The sequence below is a fragment of the Phyllopteryx taeniolatus genome, chromosome 6 (assembly GCF_024500385.1).
Source record: "Phyllopteryx taeniolatus isolate TA_2022b chromosome 6, UOR_Ptae_1.2, whole genome shotgun sequence".
NCBI lineage: Eukaryota > Metazoa > Chordata > Actinopteri > Syngnathiformes > Syngnathidae > Phyllopteryx > Phyllopteryx taeniolatus.
Window position 1 is genome coordinate 6,359,505 of NC_084507.1, and position 22,070 is coordinate 6,381,574.

The 22,070-nt window shown below is 41.3% G+C and overlaps 1 protein-coding gene and 1 long non-coding RNA gene across 2 annotated transcripts; both read right to left on the minus strand.

Moving 5' to 3' along the window:
* Window positions 1-1,903: 1,903 nt before the first annotated feature.
* LOC133479627 (hepcidin-like) lies at window positions 1,904-2,538 on the minus strand. Its single transcript, XM_061776838.1, has 3 exons — window positions 2,366-2,538; window positions 2,210-2,287; window positions 1,904-2,135 (listed from the first exon to the last, which is right to left on the minus strand). Exons 1-3 carry the CDS (start codon window positions 2,453-2,455, stop codon window positions 2,028-2,030), a joined length of 276 nt encoding a protein of 91 aa, XP_061632822.1. The 5' UTR covers window positions 2,456-2,538; the 3' UTR covers window positions 1,904-2,027.
* Window positions 2,539-15,232: 12,694 nt separating this feature from the next.
* LOC133479547 (uncharacterized) lies at window positions 15,233-19,263 on the minus strand. The gene is made up of 3 exons (XR_009788991.1): window positions 19,112-19,263; window positions 18,434-18,524; window positions 15,233-15,300 (listed from the first exon to the last, which is right to left on the minus strand). It is a non-coding gene; the product is annotated as an uncharacterized LOC133479547 (long non-coding RNA).
* Between the last annotated feature and the right edge of the window lie 2,807 nt (window positions 19,264-22,070).

Below are 22,070 nucleotides of genomic sequence, written 5' to 3' on the forward strand. Positions count from 1 at the left end.
AAAAATATTACCATATATGAATAAATTATAAGTATTTTAAAATAAGGAGTTACTTTTGAATCACCCTGTATATTGGAGTGGTAATAAAATGTTTTTTCACAAAGCATGACACTAAAAAAAGTAGTCACACCTTATAAAAGTTCCATCCATCCATCCATTTTCTGAGCCGCTTCTCCTCACTAGGGTCGCGGGCGTCCTGGAGCCTATCCCAGCTGTCATCGGGCAGGAGGCGGGGTACACCCTGAACTGGTTGCCAGCCAATTGCAGGGCACATAGGAACAAACAACCATTCGCACTCACAGTCATGCCTACGGGCAATTTAGAGTCTCCAATTCATGCATGTTTTTGGGATGTGGGAGGAAACCGGAGTGCCCGGAGAAAACCCACGCAGGCACAGGGAGAACATGCAAACTCCACACAGGCGGGGCCGGGGATTGAACCCGGGTCCTCAGAACTGTGAGGCTGACGCTCTAACCAGTCGGCCACCGTGCCGCACCTTATAAAAGTTGAATGAGAAAAAAAAAATGAGGTTATGATTGACTGAATTTATTGTACTGAATTGTTTTAAAGTTGTATTTCAAACTTAATTTAACTGAACTTTATTTCTGAACAAACTATGCTGTGTACTTTGTGATGACAGCCTTGTAACTCCTATGGTTCTTAAGAGAACATTAAGCAAAAACCAAGACTGTTTTCTGTTGGTCAAATATAATTCAATGGGTACCGAATGGGCTAAAGGACCATGAAAGAGATTCCTAATTCAGGGAATAATATATGACATAAAAATGTTCCAATCCTTCAAAAAAAAAGTGATGTGAAGAAAATCTGCATTTCTCCTTGTTCCTTTAAATGAATCACTCACTCCGATTTGTTAATATATTGAAAAGCACTGACTCTGGACAATTGACAATTGTCATTAGATTAAAGGTTATGCTTCGTATGCTGTTGTCTCAATTCAAAAAACATAGTGCAAACAGCTTTGTCACAGAGTCGACACAACAGATGACATTTTAATGGAGAAACTTCAATACATGTTGTGTAGTATGAGTAGTAGAATAAAATTATATTCACACGTAGCTACTCACAATTTGTACAATACTTACTAATAGTGGAACGCGCTTCTGTCAACATTTTTTATCGTAATGCAAAGTGATCCCATACAGCAGACCTATAACCACCTGGCATCTTCTAGCGCCGACTCTTTCATTATGTCCGTAAATGTCTCTGCGCTTTTTTTCAAAAATGTATTTATTGTTATCACCACAACGCTAGCAACGGCACTTCACTTCTTCCGTATTCTGCGGTTGGCATTATATTTTAGGCGCTACTTTCTGCTCTACAGTGCATGAACTGAAATGAAAGGTTTGGACGATTATCATAAACCGTCCCACCCCTAGTTACGTTACTTAGCTGTACTAAAACTAAAACTAATACCGAGGTTTAAGAATACTCATTTGGTGATGTTAAAGAAGCACACATACAGTATTTAAAGCAATGCAATTTTTTTTTATGGGGTGTGTGGGCAAATTATCTTAACAAAAAGGCCACGATTACCTCCCAAAGTCATAAAAGCTAAACTTACTTATATTACACAACAAAATGTATGTTGTATGTAAGTTTAAAGAAGTGACACAAATTACACTCAATGGCGTGGCTGCTCACCAAATTTTCCTCTGTGCATGTGGCTAAGACCCATCAGTAAGAGAGAGTACAATTGAATTACTCTCCCTCCTCTGCTTTGGGTTGTTTGTTCTGTCCACGTGTCCCTCTGCCGGTTATTCCACTATGACCTCCCGATCAATTATACATCCTCTAATTTCCGATCATATTTCTCGGGCAAATAGCCGATCATAAATAAATTTTGTTCCAATGCCATATTCAACAACATCAGGTACCATCGACATTGCAGTGATTATTACATTTTTATTTAGCATTGTGAAATCGATATCAACCATTCTGACAGTTCAGATGAAATATCGTTGATTCAATGTTTTCTTGTTATCTGGGAATGCAGATGATTTCGAGAATCACCATTTACAGCAGAGGCCGCAGAAATTCGTACGACCGCAGCAGTTACAGCAAAAGCGGCATGCTCCAGGGTCAGCGTGGCGTTTCTGCCTGTTGTTGTATGCCACCTATGTAAAGGACACAAGCCATGAGCACCATTTTGCATTATTACTCATCAACTTGATGTATGAAATTATTATACCTTCCAGTGGTGCGCTGGGATCTCATAGAATTCAGCAGCTGTTTCATCTCTTGCTTCCACCATATCCTGGTTAGGATCCTATAATTTCAATTTCCAGTGTCGAGCAATGTTTCAGAAAAGAGTTGGATCGAGCAAGAAATGTCTTCATGTTCTTACCCCATTATCAGTCAAGGTGGTGCAACCCTCCTGAATAAAATAGAGGGCAAGCATGATCGTCACTGTGACACAAAAACTGGTCTTCATCATCTTTCAGAGAGTATTTAGTTTTAGTCAAGTGTGTTTATTTTCTTTAGCTCTGTTGAGTTAATCCTGTCAAATGTAGCAAAGGCTGCTATATATATATAGTTACCAAGGTGACTCTTTCATCATGCCTGGCAGCTGAAACCTGCTTGTGAATTGGACTTTGAGTCCCTCCTGAACTGTTGATTGGAACAAGAAAGGGGACTTTTCTGGTTTATGTTCTGTCTGTGGCACAAATGTAAACCCAATTTTAGCTGTCTGACCACTGGCTCACTGCCATGATTGTCACGTGATCATGGCATGGTGGGCGAGCGTTAGCACATCCACCTCAGAATTCTTACATTGGTGCTTCGAATACGGGCTCCAGGCTTCCTGTCTGGGGTTCGTACTGGATGTTCAACTCACGCTTCTGTGGGTTTTCTCTGGGTACTCTGATTTCCTCTCATATTACAAAACATGCATGTTAGGTAGGTAAGATGTCCGTAGATGTGAATATGAGTGTGAATATGTGCCCTACAATTGGCTGGTGACCGGTCCAGGTGCACCCTGCCTTGCACCTGAAGTCAGCTGGGATAGGCTGCAGCACACCCACGACCCTAGTGAGGATAAGGTGTATAGATGATGGATGGGTGGATATTACATTATCGGATGATTTCCTTTTATAAATGTGTGACGGTTAATCTTAAAAGAAATATACAAACATACAGTAAAGAACATCAGCATTTGTGAATGAGGATACATATTATATTACATATTTTTGACAATGAAGAAAATAATATTACAATTAAATATTATTTACAGAATTGCCTGAAAAAAGGTTTTAAGATGGTAGATTATTCAAATTATTCCAAGTATAACTGATGAGAATTTTTCATGATAGTCAAATATCTAGGCACTGTTTATTTTACAGCTACAAGAAGCTTGTTGTTGTGTTTGACACATTTGTTCTAGCAGAAAATGGATGCAACACTTAAAACAAGAGCTGTTGGTTCACTTTATGAACTGCATTAAGAATCCTTATCATTAGACACAATACATAATAAATATGTTTTAGTCTGGCTTAGATTCTTTGTTTTATTTTAAATTTGAATTGTACAATTGTACAAACACAGTGTGGTCAGCATTCTGTATTCATGTGTTGTCTGTTTTACAAGTGACCCAATTATTTTAAAATCCTGAATCCTGTACATGTACCTTATGTGGGCGCTACCACATTATGTGATCACGAATGTATCTTCAGGACTTTAAAAGCTATTTGATGTTGAAACTAGCCTTGGTACTGCCAAACACTGCCAACTGGTTATTGTGTTCAACTCTGGTCGCAGGTTTGATGCCAGGACTCGTCCCATACAGGATTTTGTTCTATTTGATGCCAGATTATTTAGGGGGATCGATGTCATGCCGAAGTGTTTTGGTGGCTTGGTGATTAAATAATGCAGTATGATTCAATGCAATTGAATCTCTATGGCCGGTCTATGGTAAGAATGAGCCAATGGTGGCTTCACAATGTAAGCAGAGTAGCATTGAGTTTTCTGGGGTTCAGAGATGAATCCTATTACAGCATTGGGGTCTAATAAACTACAAGTTGTTGGCGGGGTGGGCAGGAGGTGAGTTTGTGTTTGGGGATTTGTTAATGCGCCTCAAAAAGGTTTTCTTTGTCTTGAAGGGCGTTGACTTGTTTCACGCACTCTGGGCTTTGCTTCCACTAGTAGAAGCAAGCAGCCAGTGGCTGCTGAACGAAACGGAAAAGGAGAAAAACGAAATGGCAGAAAAACGCACCGGCGAGATCTATCCCTTGTTGTCAATCACATTAAAGCCAGGCTCGCAATTGTCCCAGGAGGATGAGAGGACGGGTGAGGGCTGGCACTCATGAGACACCTACAATGAGCCAAATCTGTTGTAATAATACTTTATTAATTACCGATCCTTTAGCTATTTTGACACCTGGGAACAATAGCTCATTGTATCTTTATAGAAATGCTATTAAACAAAAATGATTTACCTTGTGAAATGTAGGAACAAAATTAGACGAGGAAGAAGCTGTGGTCAACATGTTAGTTAGTTTGATTCAGTGTGAAGAAAATTCTAATAGTAGGCTGTCATCCACCATGTTTTGATGTTGTATTGAAACATGAAGACATATATTGGTTGACCAATTCTGGATTTTCCAGGCATATTTGTTTTGGCCTCTATCCATGTGTTGTTCACTTTTACTTTCAATACTCGTGCCACATCAATCAGAAGGTGAACACCCATCAACCACTCTTGCCCAGTCTTTGTCACTGACCCCATTGGTCCAAGTTTGCACTTCAATTTACTGTGTATGTCTCCTCTCTCTTCCCTGCCCTTAACTTACTAAAATGACCACATGTATGACAGCCAAATTGCTACCAAAACCACAAAATAAAATATTCCCAGTACTCATTTAGTAATGTGGTGTCTCAGAAACAACATCCAGGCCCCAGGATTATCTCCTTGAAACCCTATGATATTGTCTATTTGTACAGATCGTGCCAATGCAGCAAACATACAGTACAATGCAAACGTATTTTTCAAATGAAATAACTCTGGTCAATGTGAGACATTTAACATGAGGTGCCACAAGATGTCATGACACAATACTGGGAACTTGGCCCAAACGTGTGAACTACAAATAGCATTCAATGGGAGAACAATAGCTGTGATTGGCTGGCGACCTGTTCAGTGTGTACCCCACCTCTCGCCCGAAAATAGCTGCACTATTTGACGTGAGTCTGTGGATCTGTGGATCCTGTATTCAGGACCTAAACTATTTAGTGATTTATAGACCAGTAGCAGAACTTTAAAATATATTCTAAAGCTGACTGGGAGCCAGTGTAAAGACTTTAGAATTCGACTAATATTCTCTGACCTCTTTGTTCTGGTCAGAACCAGGGCTGCTCCATTTTGAGTGAGCTGCAGCTATTTAATGCTCTTTTGGGGGAGTCCAGTCAGAAGACCATTACAATAGTCAAGTCTAATTGAGATAAAAGCATGGATGAGCTTCTCCTGGTCTGCTTGGCAGATGTAAGTCTTCACTCTGGATATGTTCTTCAGATGGTAGAAGGCAATTTTAGTAATTGATTTGATATAACTGTTGAAAGTCACGTTGGAATCTATCAGTACACCAAGGTTTCGGACTTGGTCTTTGGTTTTTAAAGACAGTGACTCCAGGTATTTACTAACTCAATCCTCTTTTCTTTATTACCAAAAACAATTATCTAAGTTTTGTTGTGGTTTAATTGAAGAAAATATTGTTATTTACAGTTATTTATCTGTTTTAGACACAACACCTCAATTGAACTGAAGTCACCTGGAGACACTGATAGATATAACTGTGTGTCATCTGCATAGCGATGATAGTCAAAATTAAAGTGCTGAATAATTTGACCCAAGGGTAGCATATACAGGCTGAACAGTAGGGGTCCTAGAACTGACCCTTGAGGGACCCCATAGGTCATTGCCATTTGATTAGCTTGAACACTTCCAATGGTTACAAAATAAGTCCTTTCCTCCAGGAAGGACCTGAACCATTTAAGGACTGTTCCATTTAGTTCTACCCATGTTTCCAATCTGTACAGCAGTATATTACAATCTATCGTATCAAAAGCCGCACTGAGATCCAACGAGACCAAAATTGACAACTTTCCCGAATCAGTATTCAATCTTATATATTTAGCACTTTGACAAGAGCAGATTCTGTACTGTGATGAGTTCGGAACCCTGATTGAAATTTGTCAAAAAGTTCATTTAAGTTCAAGAAATTGCTGAGTTGTTTAAAAATAACTTTCTCAACAAATTTGGCTATGAAAGGGAGATTTGAGATGGGTCTATAGCTTGCTAACATGGAAGCGTCCAGCGTTCTATTTTTTTAGAAGAGGCTTAATGGCAGCGACTTTAAGAGCTTTAGGAAACTCCCCTGACTGAAGTGAGCAATTGATTATTTGCTGCAAATCAGCTAGCACAGACTTTGCAATTGCTTTGAAAAAGTCCGATGGTATTGAGTCAAGACAGCTCATTGATGGTTTCAGCTGCTGGTCCGTTTTCTCTACAGTTTTTTGGTCAACTGTATCAAATTCTGACATGGTAATTGAGTTTTTCCTTAGCGGCTTCTGACATAGTGCAATAGTGTAAGACCAAATTTGTCTGATCCAGGCATTAGGCTTTGTCGACTTAATTAGAAATACATTGTGTTCTATTCTATTTACACTATTAGTGTTCTGCCTGAAAGATATATTTCTCCATCCATCCATTTTCTGAGCCGCTTCTCCTCACTAGGGTCACGGGCGTGCTGGAGCCTATCCCAGCTGTCATCGGGCAGGAGAGGCGGGGTACACCCTGAACTGGTTGCCAGCCGATCGCAAGGCACATAGAAACAAACAACCATTCGCACTCACAGTCATGCCTACGGGCAATTTAGAGTCTCCAATTAATGCATGTTTTTGGGATGTGGGAGGAAACCGGAGTGCCCGGAGAAAACCCACGCAGGCACGGGGAGAACATGCAAACTCCACACAGGCGGGGCCGGGGATTGAACCCGTGTCCTCAGAACTGTGAGGCTGACGCCCTAACCAGTCGGCCACCGTGCCGCAGATATATTTCGGATTAATAAAAAAAGTATAATAATACAGTGACAATAAAAATAATTATTAATAATGTTGTGAACATACTTCCATACTGTTTTCACCCAACAAAACAAGACATAATTGATTTTCCTACGATTCAACATCAACTGAACCAAAAGCTGTGACCACAAAACCTCGATAATAAACTGAACCAGGGATTTTAACCACCCCTCACACAGACAAACAAGAAACAACATTTTTAACAAGCATTTTGATATTGTATTTATTGATATTACTAAAAGGCTAATGATTTAGAGGTTTTTGTGATTGCATCGGTCAAGACGTTTACATACTTCTATGCAACAAGCGGGATGAAGACTATCTGATTTCAAACTATCGGAATCAAAAACCACAGTTGCTGAATAGTTCCATGATGAATACTATTTAACCGTGCTCTAGTATCTGTCCCAAAATTTGTCTCACTCTGTATTTGATGAACACTAATACTAGTACTTTCCCCCGTTTTATGCAGACATTTACATAATCTGTTTGCACACACGCACGTGCACGCACGCACACACATGTACACTAGAGATGAGAGTGTGTCACATGTGCAAATCACAAGCAAGTCTCGAGTCATAACCTGCAAGTCCCAAGTCATGTCGAGTCGCTACTAAATTTCAAGCAAGTCGAGTCAAGTCATTTCTTGGTTTAAGCAAGTTGCAAGTCAAGTCATACAATCTTGCTCCAGTCGCAACATACATTGGAGTGGTAAGAAACGTTTTTTCACAATCCATCCATCCATCTATTTTCTTTACCGCTTATCCTCACTAGGGTCACGGGCTGCTGGAGCCTATCCCAGCTATCTTCGAGCGGGAGGCGGGGTATACCCTGAACTGGTTGCCAGCCCATTGCAGGGCACATAGAAACAAACAACTATTCACACTCACATTCACACCTACAGGCAATTTAGGGTCTTCAATTAATCTACCATTCATGTTTTTGATATGTGGGAGGAAACCAGAGTGCCTGGAGAAAACCCACTCAGGCATGGGGAGAACATGCAAACTCCACACAGGCGTGGCCGGGATTTGAATCCCGGTCCCCAGAACTGTGAGGCAGATCTGCTAACCAGTGGTTCACCGTGCCGCCAACTTTAAAACAATTCAGTGCAATAAATTCAATCAATCATAACCGCAATTTTTTTTCTCATTTAACTTTTTTTTTGTTTTCACAACTCCTGCTTGTGTGGGTTTTGTCCAGGCACTCTGGTTTCCTCCCACATCCCAAAAACATGCGTGGTAGGTTAATTGGCGACTCTAAATTGCCCGTCGGTGTGAATGTGAGTTCCAATGGTTGTTTGTTTCTATGTGCCCTGCGATTGGCTGGCGACCAGTTCAGGGTGTACCCTGCCTCTCGCCCGAAGATAGCTGGGATTGGCTCCAGCAGCCCGCTACCCTAGTGAGGATAAGCGGTACAGAAAGTGGATGGATGGATGGATGGATGTTTTAAAGTTGTATTTCAAACTTAATATAACTGAACTTTATTTCTGAACAAACTATGGTGTGTATTTTGTGATGACAGCCTTGTAACTCCTATGGTTCTTAAGAGAACAGCATTAAGCAAAAGCCAAGACTATAATAAATATAATGTCACAGAGCCGACACAAAAGATGACATTTTAATGGAGAAACTTCAATAAACATGTTGAGTAGTATGAAAACTATATTCACACGTAGCTACTCACAATTTGTACTGCACTTACTAATAGTGGAACGCACTTTTGTCAAAATGTTTTATCGTAATGCAAAGTGATCCCATACAGCAGACCTATAACCACCTGGCATCTTCTAGCGCCGACTCTTTCATTATGCCTGCAAATGTCTCTGCGCCTTTTTTCAAAAATGTATTTATTGTTATCACCACAGCGCTAGCAACGCCACTTCACTTCTTCCGTATTCTGTGGTTGGCATTACATTTTAGGTGCTACTTTCTGCTCTATAGTGCATATGAGAGAGAGCGAGAGAGAGCGAGAGAAAGAGAGAGAGAGAGAGACTTTTTTCCCACCCCTAGTTACGTTACTTAGCTGTACGAAAACATTCGCAATCACATCATTTTTATTTTTAATCATCCCAAACCAGTCTATGAAACTTAATGTTTGACCAGCTAGCTAAACTGTTAAATTAGCTTACCTGTCTTTGTGAGTTTTGTAGTGACAGATGAACTTCGTCGTTCTTGTTGTGTCTTTAATCCACGAGTTGCAAACATGCAAATTGCCATCCTCTTTTTGCAGACTTTATCGTGAATCCAAATCCAATCGTAATCCTTGAATCCAAATTGTATTATCTTTGGAGCTCCTTCCATCGTGGTTTATGCAGGTGGTTTTGTCACACTGGAAAGTGCACAACAACAGAGACAGTGTTGGCGCGAATGTCAATCCCAAAATATTTCTTAAAAAAAAAAAGCAAACTCTCTCAATTCAAATGCAGATTTCCTACTCTAAACGAGATGACTCATCACATTATTTAGTTCAAGTCAAAGTCAAGTCAAGTCTCTTGGCTGCCAAGTCTAAAGTCAAGTCTTTCTGAAGTCATGAAACTGGCAACTCGAGTCGACTTGAGTCAAGTCAATTGGCTCGAGTCCCCCGCATCTCTCTCACACACACACACGCACACACACACACGCGCACACACACACACACACACACACACACACACACATCAGCAAGTAACAATGGACTCTATGCACGCACCACTTCCATGTTTGGGGCAAGGCTTTGAACTCTTTGAATACAACTCTTCAAAGTATACTCACTGTCTCCTGGAATTATGTAAAGTTACCATGAATGATACATTACTATTATAACTGTTACAGTTATCCAAGTATCATTGAAGCAATCAAAGGATCCAGATCTGATTTAACGAGCCATTCGCAGTCTCGTATATGCAATTTACGTACGTACATTCGTGTGTCTACTTAAGACTTGCATGGCTTTGAGACACTCAACTCTCAACTTTGTTTATATAGTACTTAAAAAAAATTTCACAGTGATAACAAAGTGATGTAGTATGTAAAGATTAAACATAAATAGAATAGAAAGCCTTTATTGTTATTGTATGGCGCAAATACACAAAATTGGGGTGATGAAAACAAAGCACAACTAGCACCTTTCTCAGCTGACTATGGGCGAGAGGCGGAATACACCCTGAACTGGTCGCCAGCCAATTGCAGGGGACTCTACCATTTGCACTCACATTCACACCTACGTGTCACGGTTTATACCAAACGGTATTGGACTGGACCCAAAAGCAGACTGAGACTGAGGAAGCAGTTGAAAGGGGTTTATTTGGGAGAAGCGCGAGGTCAGGAATTCAAAGGCATGATGGTGGTCTGTAGGAGCAGGGAGCGTGTGGGAGACTGGAGCATGATCTGGTGAGTGAACTTGGCAATGTAGCTGCAGCGTGCGTCGTGGCAGGAGACACGGGAGGGCACTGGAGGAGGAGGAACAACGGAGTAAGTACGAGCACGGGTATCAGAGAATCTTTTCTTACTATCATGAGCAATGCATCGGCTGGTGTACCGCGTAGGAGCGAGAATACTCTGGCGCTGGAAGACTGGAACTGCCAGGCTTAAATGCAGGCTGTTGATGATTGCTGATTTAAACCAGGTGCACAATCGAGGTGGTGATGAGTGCCGGATAGAGAGAGGGGAAAAGCAGGCACAAGACGCAACCCATGCCTCACAGAGGAACTGCAGGCCACAGATCATGACACTATGGACAATTTAGAGTCTTCAATTAACCAACCATGCATGATTTTGGAATGTGGGAGGAAACCGGAGTCTCCGGAAGAAAATGGGGAGAACATGCAAACACCACACAGGTGAGGCCTGATCTGAACCCGGGTCCTCAGAACTGTGAGGCAGATATGCTCACCAGTCTTCCGTCGTACCACAGTTAAAACACAAAACAACAAAACACTCTGGACCTTTATCAATGCTCATGACAGCACTGGACAAAAGGATTGAAAATGTGATTCTTCTTTATGTAACTTCCTGTTTAAATTTGTAATTTCTTGTGTTCTTCTTCTCTGATCATCCCTTGCTGAGGCTTGTGGTGCAGAAGCCATACACGCTTCACAGGATTAAGGTTTTGTTTGAAATGGATTTCTCTGCATGTTCTCTCTGTGTCAACACGATTGCTCATGTCACTGCATTTTTCAGATTTGTTTTTAAACATACTGTGGTTCAAATCTCGGCCCCTGCCTGTGTGGAGTTTGCATGTTCTCCCCGTGCCTGCGTAGGTTTTCTCCGGGCACTCTGGTTTTCTCCCACATCCCAAAAACATGCGTGGTAGGTTGAGTGAAGATTCTAAATTGCCCAAAGGGGTGAATGTGAGTGCGAATGGTTGATTGTTGATAAGTGCCCTGCGATTGGCTGGCAACCAGTTCAGGGTGTACCCTGCCTCTCGCCTGAATATAGCTGGGATAGGCTCCAGCACACTCGTAACCCTAGTGAGGATAAGCGGTACAGAAAATGGATGGATGGGTTTTTAAACCTTTTTTAAATCAATAAATTAACTATAAAATAATTGCATGTCCTTTATCTAAAATATCTTGGTTAATGGGAAAAAATACAATGTGCATGCGCACACCTGCATGTGTTTTGATGCCAGCTAGCTTAACGGTGCAACTGTACATATGTAAACCCAGTGCAGTTTCCGAAAGTACAGCGCCAAACTACACAAACTACACATACATTTAGTTAATTTCTGACCTTATCCTGTCTGAATTCCCTTCACACACACTCGCACTCAGTTTTTTCCTATTGTGGCCAAGAACATGTTGACATTTTAGTATGTCTTTAGCTGTTGATGTCTGCTGACTGAGTTGTGTTAACTTTGTGATATCACTGAATGTATGTCCTTAATTGTCTGCTGGATCTCTAGGGGTTGCACAAACAATGGGCGATGCGGTCAAACCTGATTGGACCAAACCATCATATAAAAATAACAGCTGCCGACGTACCCCCGCACAATGAGCCATTGGCGAGGAAAAAAACCTGTATAGGCGTTCGATGCTCTGTATACAGTATATTGTACTCTATCACATTTATTAAACCATTAAAAGATAGATTAATAGTTAAGGAAGAAGTTGCTAAGGAAATTTTTTTTTTTAAGCGGTCTCATTTACTCCATTCATTCTAACGTACTCAGCGAGGTACATACTGGTCGCATGCATTTCGGTCACAAGCTTTGCTTTTTCATCCACAAGCACATTACACATTATGAATACAGTTAAGTATTGATGTAAAACACAATTTTGATGCTTTATATACTCTTTTTATATGAATAGGGGACGGCGCAGCGGCGGTTCAATGTCTTACTCGCTGAAAACCCGGAAATTTATTTTTAGCGTGAGTGAAAGCTAATTTTGTTTGGCTGTAAGCTGCGACAGTGTGTGCCGGCAATATTAAATTTTGAATCGCGGCAAAACCAGTGGCAGATTGACCAGCCATTCATGAAAACAGTTGCCAAACCACGCACACAGCGCGACAGTTCAGTGGGGTTCGGCCACGTCACTCAGTGTGCAGCAGTCTGAAGTGTTCTGTGAGGACTCAATAAGTACCATGAACTTGTTTAGGTGTGACCATGGGGGGATTAATCTATAGCACTCCGCAGGCACAGTCTTGGGCAGACATTAGCACGAGGCTAAGTACGGAACATGAAGTCAAACAGAAGAGAACCAGGGGAACAGTCCAGGTACCTCATGTGGGCGCTACAAATTTATCTTCAGGACTTAAAAGCTATTTGATGTTGAAACCAGTGTTGCTCTTGCCCTACACTGCCAACTAGTTATTGTGTTCAACTCTGGTTGCGGGTTTGATGCTCGGACTGGTCCCATAGAGGATTTTGTCTTTTTGATACCAAATTATTTCGGGGGATCGATGTCATGCCGCAGTGTTTTGGTGGCTTGGTGATGAAATGCTACAGTGTTAATGCAATTGAAGCTCTATGGCCGGTCTATGGTAAGAATGAGCCAATGGTGGCTTCGCAATGTCAGCAGAGTAGCGTTGAGTTTTCTGGGTTCAGAGATGATGCGCCACAAAAATGTTTTCATTGTCTTGAAGGGCGTTGACTTCTTTCCCGCACTCTGGGCTCTGCTTCCACCAGTAGAAGCACGCAGCCTGCAGCTGCTGAACGACATGGAAAAGGAGAAACCTGAAATACCAGCAAAACGCACTGGGGAGATCCATCCATTGTTGACAATCACACAAAAGCCAGCCTCGCCATTGTCCCAGGAGGATGCGAGGAAGGGTGAGGCCTGGCACTCATGAGACTCCTAGAATGAGCCAACTTCATCATGGCAAGAAATCTGTTGTAATAATATGTGTATAATTAGCTATCCTTGAGGTATTTTGACACCTGGGAACAATGGCTCTTTTTATCTTTATAGAAATGCTATTAACCAAAAATGATTTACCTTGTAAAATGTAGGAACAAAATCAGACTGGGAAGAATTTGTGGTTAGTTATTTTGATTCAGTGTGAAGAAAATCCTAATAGTAGGCTATCATTCAGCATGATTTGATGTTGTCTTGAAACATGAAGACACATATTGGTTGAGCAATTCTGGATTTTCCAGCCATATTTGTTTTGGCCTCTATTCATGTGTTGTTCACTTTTATTTTCAATACTCGTGCCACATAAATCAGGAAGAGCATACCCATCAACCACTGTTTACCAGTCTTGGTCACTGACCCCATCGGTCCAAGTTTGCACTTCAATTTACTGTGTATGTCTCCTCTCTCTTCCCTGCCCTTAACTTACTAAAATGACCTCATGTATGACAGCCAAATTGCTGCCAAAACCACAATATAAAATTTTCTCAGGACTCATCTAGTAATTTGGCTTCTCAGAAATCTAAGCCCCAGGATTATCTCCTTGAAACCCTATGATATTGTCTATATGTACAGTGGCAATGCAGCAAACGGACAGTACAATGGAAATGTACAGTATTTTGCTAATTTAAAAAACTCGGTCAATGTGAGGGATTGTACATGAGGTGCCACAAGATGTCATGATACAATACTGTGAACTTGGCCCAAAAGTGTGAACTACAAATAGCATCCAATGGGAGAACAATATCCCAATCAGGCCAATAAATATTTTTACCAGCTAATAGGCCTATAGTAAGCAGCACCTGTAGCACACAAATGTGTCAATGAATTCATCTGCAAAGGGTCAAAGCCAACAAGCAGTTCTTTATATTCCCCCTGTTCCCTAAATAAATATTTTAGGGGTGTAAATCAAAAGTTTCATAAGCAGCTGTCAGTCGTAGGCTGAGGAGGTGGACAGAGAAGGATACCAAGCATTTGTTGCAACCACTAATGCATCAATGGCATACATTTCAGTGTTATGTCACACAACAACAAGACTTCCATTTCCATCCATTTTCAACACCGCTTATCCTGGTTAGGGTCGCAGGGCGCTGGAGCCTATCCCAGCTGACTTCGGGCGAAAGGCGGACTTCACCCTGAACTGGTCGCCAGCCAATCGCAGGGCACATATAGACACGGACAACCATTCGCACTCACATTCACACCGTCACTGAGTGGGAACTGAACCCATGCTGCCCGCACCAAAGTCAGGCGAGTGTATCACCACACTATCAGTGACACAACAAGACTTGTTCAAACAAACAAATCTTTTGAGTTACTGTACAGAACAGAATCACTTCATGAACTGCTTTGTTCCTTTCTTAGTTCAGTTGAGCCCAGCCCCGAGTGTGCCAGCAGAGTGAAACTACTGTGTCAGTCATTCGTGAATCTTGGCGAATTACGCTGCCAGTGTGCAGCCGGGGTTTGAATTGTTGACGCTCAAGTGAACGTGACAGGTCATTTGTTCATTGCGGATGAATGACGTATCACTCATTGAAAGATTCTGCCCTGAGTGATTCTACCCATTTACTCATCCGTTTCTCCAAGCTAATGCTAATGTTGAGTCAAGCAACATGAAAACAAACAACTCAGAATCAGAATAATCTTTATTTGCCAAGTATATCAGAAACACACAAGGAATTTGTCTCCAGTAGTTGGAGCCGGTCTAGTATGACAACAGACAGCCATTTGACAGAAAATACTTTAGAGACATAAAAACATCAAAGCACAGTTCAGAGAGTCACTGAGCAATGAAAGAATGCGGATCCAATTTTCCTTGACTCTCGTCTGCCAAGTACTTCATTCTTCCCACTCTTGAAGAAATTAAACAAAATCTGCAACAGAAGAAGCCAATTTTTAATGAAACTGTACAAAGTGCATTATTTGCATTTTTTTTGTGTAAAAACATAATTGCGTTTTTGGGAAAACAAGAAAAAACAAACAGAAGAGTCCATTTGCCTTGATTCAACCAATGCTGATTAGCATGACCTGGATGACTGGGAATCTACACAGACTTGGGGTGGAACGTTTTTTTGAAAAGAGTCCAAACCATTCAATAAGTGTGTCCCGTTTGGCTCATCATAGGGATCCCCTGATTATTAGTATTTTTTTTTTTGCAACCAAGTCAGAAAGTCTTTGTAGCATGAAAAAACATGCGTCCAAATTTTCTCTAATTGTTTGTTTGTTTATTTATTTATTTTTATTGCACCTTTTAAAACCCAGTGACAAAGTACTTCACACATACAAATCCAAAGTTGACCAGGCTAAGAGGAAAAGCAAGAAGATAAACTTTAAAAGATGGTAGAAATGACACCAAGGAGAAATCAAACTGTAGCAAAATTACCAAAAACAAAAATGACAGGACATGGGAATAGAAGGAAAGTTCTCAGGAAAGGCCTCGCGGTAAAAGTGAGTTTTTAGGCATTTTCTGAAACAGTCCACGGATTCGGCATGTCTCACTGATTGTGGAAGTTGGTTACACATAGGTGGTGTGGTGGAATGAGGGGCAAGTAGCTCAGAGATGTAGGAAGGGGCAAGGTCATGAAGTGCCTTCCAAGTACTCAAAAGGATCTTATAGTTGATTCTGAATTTTACTTGAAGCCAATGGAGGGATGCAAGGACAGGTGTGATGTGGTACCTCCGGTTAATTCTTGTGAAAATAATTTTGGATTAACTGTAATAGTTAATAGTGTAATAGTTTGAGAGAAGACTGACTGAGGTACGTGAAGAGGGAGATACAGTAATCATCCATCCATTTTCTGAGCCGCTTCTCCTCACTAGGGTCGCGGGCATGCTGGAGCCTATCCCAGCTATCATCGGGCAGGAGGCGGGGTACACCCTGAACTGTTTGCCAGCCAATCGCAGGACACATTCAAACAAATAACCATTCGCACTCACATTCACACCTACGGGCAATTTAGAGTTTACAATTGACCTACCGTGCATGTTTTTGGGATGTGGGAGGAAACTGGAGTGGAAACTGGAAAACCCACGCAGGCACGGGGAGAACATGCAAACTCCACACAGGCGGGGCCGCGGATTGAACCCCGGTCCTCAGAACTGTGAGGCTGACGCTCTAACCAGTTGGCCACCATCAAACCAGGAAAATATAAATGTGTGGATTAATTGCTCAGGGGCTGACAAGGGTAAAATAGGTCTTATTCTATTGATATTTCTTAACTGAAGAAAGCAGGACATGACAAGTTTGCGCTTTGTTGAAGCTGTCTTTTTTATTGGAAAACGGACAGCAACTACTAAAACCTATTGAGACCGACTCAGCAAGATTCAAGAAGAAGAGCAAGAAAAATAGTTTTTTGGGGGGTCTCCTGCTTTCGCCTCTTTGCCCTACCTGTACTGTGAGCCTTCCTGCAATACTGTGAGTCTCCTTGCAATACAGTGAGCTTTCCCACAGTATCGCAATAATTATATTATATATATATATATATATATATATATATATATATATATATATATATATATGTGTGTGTACTTATCCATTAATGGCCCAGCAGAACGATGGAGTCCCCAGCGGGAGCGCTCTCCAGCACCCTCTCCAAGGACTCCAAAAAGGGTGGGTACGCTGGACTGTTGTTTGGTGCAAAGGCGCAAACAACAGTCAGGAGCCGTCCCCCCACCCGAAGGCGGAGGGAGGCTACCCTCTCGTCCACCGGGGTGAACCCCATTGTACAGGCACCGAGCCAGGGGGCAATAAGTATACCCCAGACCTGCTCGGCGCCTCTCACCGTGGGCAACTCCAGAGTGGGAGAGAGTCCAACCCCTCTCGAGAGGACTGGTACCAAAGCCTTTTAGCCGTGTTTTGTCTGGTCCATGGTTGAACAATCTGTCCCTATTTATTGGTCTCAAGGCCTTTTCACAGTGCTTTTTCAAAGTAACTAAGTTACTTTGTCAAGGTAACTGTGGCAACACGGCTTATCAGTGAAAGTAAAGCCTTTTCGTTGTTAAGATGAGAAATCCATATTGCCACGCTGCAGCCTACTTCATGTCGAAATAAGCAAAAGTAGGCCCCGGACTTCTTCATGATCAGTAGCTTAGCAACTCGCGACAAATATCGCAATTTTGAGCCACGGGGCTGCCCTCCCTGCGCCCTACCACACAATGAATGCCACTCAAAACAAGTGGTGTGAATCCTATCCTCTGTATCATATATACAAGACTATACTTGTTCTACATGGGAATTGGTGTGAAAAGACAGTCTGTCTGTATGTGCACTTACTGTACTTATATGTTAATTTGGTGAACGTTCACAAGGCTGCCCAAAACATTGTTGTTGGTTGCAAATTCTAAATGATGTGCTTACAATTTGATTTTGTTTGGTTTCCACAGGATTACTTTGAAATTGACCCTTGGAAGTTTCAAATTTAATATTTCCTATTTCCCAGCAGTCTGGTAGAATCAAGTGAAAGTATCTTACTGAGTTGGTTATATTAGGGTGGCAGTCCACTTGGTTGCAGTTTGTCTGTGAGGTTAAAAACAAAACAAGAGAAAAGAGGTTTCGTCCCCAAAACAGGATTGCATGTCGTTAATAAACCATCCAAAAAAATAAATAAAGTAATTGGAGGGACATACCTAACACTCCACAAATCCATCCGTCCATCCATCTACCTACGGCTTGTCTCACAGGTGGGCTGGAGCCTGTCCCAGCTGACTTTGGGTAGGAACCATCCTACACCCTGGACTGGTTGCTAGCTAATCACAGAACACATAAAGAACCATTCACATTCACATCTTTTGGCAATTTAGGGTCTTCAATTAACCGCCAAAGCATCTTTTGGATGGCGGCACAGTACCAACTGGTTAGTACATCTGCCTAACAGTTCTGAGGACCGGGGTTCAAATCCCGGCCCCGCCTGTATGGAGTTTGCATGTTCTCCCCGTGCCTGCGTGGGTTTTCTCCGGGGACTCCGGTTTCCTCCCACATCCCAAAAACATGCGTGGTAGGTTGATTACCTGTGCCCTGCGATTGGCTGGTGACTGGCCCAAGGTGTACCCCGCATCTCGCCCGAAGATAGCTGGGATAGGCTCCAGCACGCCCACGATCCTAGTGAGGATAAGCGGTACAGAAAATGGATGGATGGATGGATGGGCATGTTTTGCGAAAGTAGGAGGAGGCCAGAGTACATGGAGACAACTCACACAAGCACAGTAACTCCACACAGTAGGGCCTGGCCTGAGATTAAAACCCAGAACCTCTCAACTGTCAGGCAGATGTGCTAACCATACACCAATGTGGTGCCCATACCACAGATATAATGTAATATTATTGAATCTCAATTTCCTTGGAAAATTAATTGAAGCTAAGCTATAGTAGGCTGAAATTCTCAGTGCCCACTATTTATTCCAGACTGGTGGTCAGAGTGATGCACATTTGAGATCACCACTGATTTAGACATGCAGTTTTACACCCAGTTCTTTTACCATCAACAAGCATTTAAACAATGGGGGACAAATTATGTATTTTGTCAACTGGAATTTGGGAATTGCCCTGCCCTGCCCAAAGCAGTGTGTTAAATTGTGTTTGCTGCTCAGTGATAAGTGTACATTTTGCCAAAACTCTGCTGGCTTAGGACCAATAGGGAACCCGCTATACCGCACAGTAGAAGAGAGAGAGCCACAGGAGATACTGACCCAGTGGCAAAAGGAAGCCTCCTGTCAGCGAGAGTCTGCAAAACCCAGACTTCACCCTCTGACAACTTGGAAATATCCATTTTAATAAGGTGGAAAAGTGGCTTTGGCCAGACATCCTCATTCCTCCCATGGAAGCTCATCTGTCCTGGTGTGAGGCGACACCCTCAGTGACTTTTAACTAAAGGGTTGAGTGTAGACTGCTGTGGATCAGTACATCCCAGAAAATGAATCTGCAATTTGGTCCTCTGGTTTCTTTGAAAGGGACTTAACTTGAAGTCCACTTTGGGAGCTCCTTTGAAAACTACAGGTTGCTTGTGAGTGCTATAAATCAGCTGTATAACCCTCATGTTTGTTTGAATAACGTGTGACAGATCATCCCATATTAAATCTAATGTTTTAAATGTTAGGGTTAATCTGCAAACCACTTTTGGAAGAGAAGAACTTTGGGAAAACAGTTTACAGACAACATATTCAGCCAATATGCTCATTTACTGAAGACAGAGCTTATCTGAAAGACTATTGAACTATTGGCATCCACTGCAAGTCTCATATTATCATGATGTTGCCAAAACAAATACTGTTTTAAGGTTAAGCTGATTGGAATGGGCACCTCACTTCCCAGTTGAGCAACCAGCAGATGGTCAATCATTATCTTTTGTTAACATATGTATGTTTTTTTGTAACAGAGGCATTCCCTGCTTTTCGTAATATCATCAAAAGTCAACAAAAATGTTCTGAGAAATAGTTTTAGATCAAATGCCTAAAAAAACACATTTTGTGTGATTCTAGTCTTTAATTTTGTTTTCCAAATTCTTATTTAACCATGGATGACAAAAGCTTTAGTCCAATATTGGTTGACGTGAATTTAAATGTTTTTTGAAGGATCCGTTTAAGGAAGCCACTGCCTTTTTTTATGATTTGGATTATAATGGGGTCTTATTTAAAACACATGGATGCCGTAATATTCTGCAGCTGCACCACTCTGCCTCTGGGGCATTCTTTGTTCGGCATGGAGGAGGGAAAAATGGGTGAAAGGAAAACGAACAACTTCCACATGCTAACATTTACACAGTGATTTCTTTTAATTGCACTCTACTTTTTAATTTACCCAGGACTAATGCTTTTAAAAGTGGGACTGGAGGTATTTTATTGAAGTCATGCCTAACGCTGGACCAAATGTTCCTGATTGCTATGGCCTTTTAGCCTGGCTCTTTTCTACCTGACAACCGGTGTTATTACATTGATTCACTTTGTCAAACATGCCACACAGCATTTGGAATCAGAATGGCAGGGAACACAGACTGGGTGAGCTTCCTCCAGGCCCCTTCTTCAAAGAATTCTGATAAGTTAACAGTCTTTGTACTGTATCGAGAAAATGGCAAAGTCAAAAGGTTTCAAAGTGAGGTTGAACTGGAAACCCTGAAGGTCTAATAGAAGTTGCGGTCAGAAAAAGAATGTTAAACAGATCCTAATCTAAGTAGCCAGAGGGTTCGCGTAATATTTACTTACACACTTCCAGTCATTATAAAGCAACTGTCAAAGCAGTGAAAGCACATGCAGGGTTTAGCTGCTTAAATACATTAGGCGTTGCGACATCTGACAATGCAGACCGGGCGGGCTGGTGGCATGTTTTAAAACATACAACTACTGCTTGACGCGTGATATAAACAACTCAGTATTGAAGTTCAAGTAATAGTGATTTTTTTCCCCCCCTGTCTCTCATAAAATACCAAACCTTATATCGTTATATAGATACAGCCACAAGAAACTAAACTGGGGGGTATTTTTAAAGTCACCAGGAGACAAAATATATGTATCTTAATCCTTCTGTTTAATCAAAGGATAGGATATGAACCATGTATGACCTCGGCAAACAAATTGTATTGTAATTGTCTCTGTCCCGTCCATTCCAACAAACCTATTTGGGATTGCTGTTGAACACTTGAGGGTGCATTTAATTCTAAATGCCAATGTCCTAAAGCACTCACGTGCAAAGTACACTCTTTTAATTTTCCATTTGGTCGACTGTGTTCAAACAAGCCACAGATCAAACAGTTTCGGAATTTCAACCCAAATGGTGATGTGGTTGGAAATTCTATTGTTGTCCAAAATAATACAATTTCTACTTGGATGTTATCATGGCTGGTGACATTGTATTTATGTTCTTGCTGTTTATAATCTGGAGAGAACATTATAGCTACAATAATACAGACATTTCCAGCAAGACGTGAACTTGTATACTGTGTATACAGTACAGTAATATGGCTAATGTTGCTTCTCCTTCATTTCACCATGTTATTGTGAATTCATTTTTATCCTCAAGCGTTGTTGACTTTTAAGGAAAAGAAACGGGTCTTTTGTTAGAAAGAATGCTTATGGTTCCATACAGAACATATGATAAACATTAAAATGATTCAAATCATTTTTGACAACGCTGTAATCACAAGAACACCACCCTCCAAATAGTTTTGCATAAAATTAAATATTGTTGTGTTTAATGGTGGGAGTCTTGGAATGTGGAGTCAAATACTCTAGTAAAAATAAGTAGGCGGGGACAAAAGAACTGAGGTCTCAAAATTAAACAAAAACTGTGTCAACAATTTTATACAAGGGACTCTTAAACAAACAACAGACAAAGAATTATTACAATCGATGAATATAATGAACTGAGAAACCAAGTTAGTAAAAATATGAACAAATGTCACAGGTGCAAGAATACAAGAGGGCGAAAAGCAGTCTTTCACATTTTTGAGTAAAAGTAATGACATACCATTAGCGACACACTGGTGCAGTGTTGGGATGATTTGCGCAAGAGTAACTATTTTAGTTAATTCATTCATTCACTCACCATATGCAGGTTGGTGGAATCAAAGTTTTTTTCTGTTGGTGCTCCGGGTTCTCTCACATTCAAAAATACGTAATATGTACATTTCCAGCCAGTTATGATTACCAAAATACT

What these genes read in the sequence shown, in the direction of transcription:
- LOC133479627 (XM_061776838.1), bottom strand. Translation starts at nt 2,455, where the DNA reads ATGATGAAGACCAGTTTTTGTGTCACAGTGACGATCATGCTTGCCCTC. An exon ending in CCACCTTGACTGATAATGGG is followed by an intron (nt 2,288 to 2,365) that starts GTAAGAACATGA and finishes TTGAAATTATAG; the next exon opens with GATCCTAACCAGGATATGGT. An exon ending in TCCCAGCGCACCACTGGAAG is followed by an intron (nt 2,136 to 2,209) that starts GTATAATAATTT and finishes TCCTTTACATAG; the next exon opens with GTGGCATACAACAACAGGCA.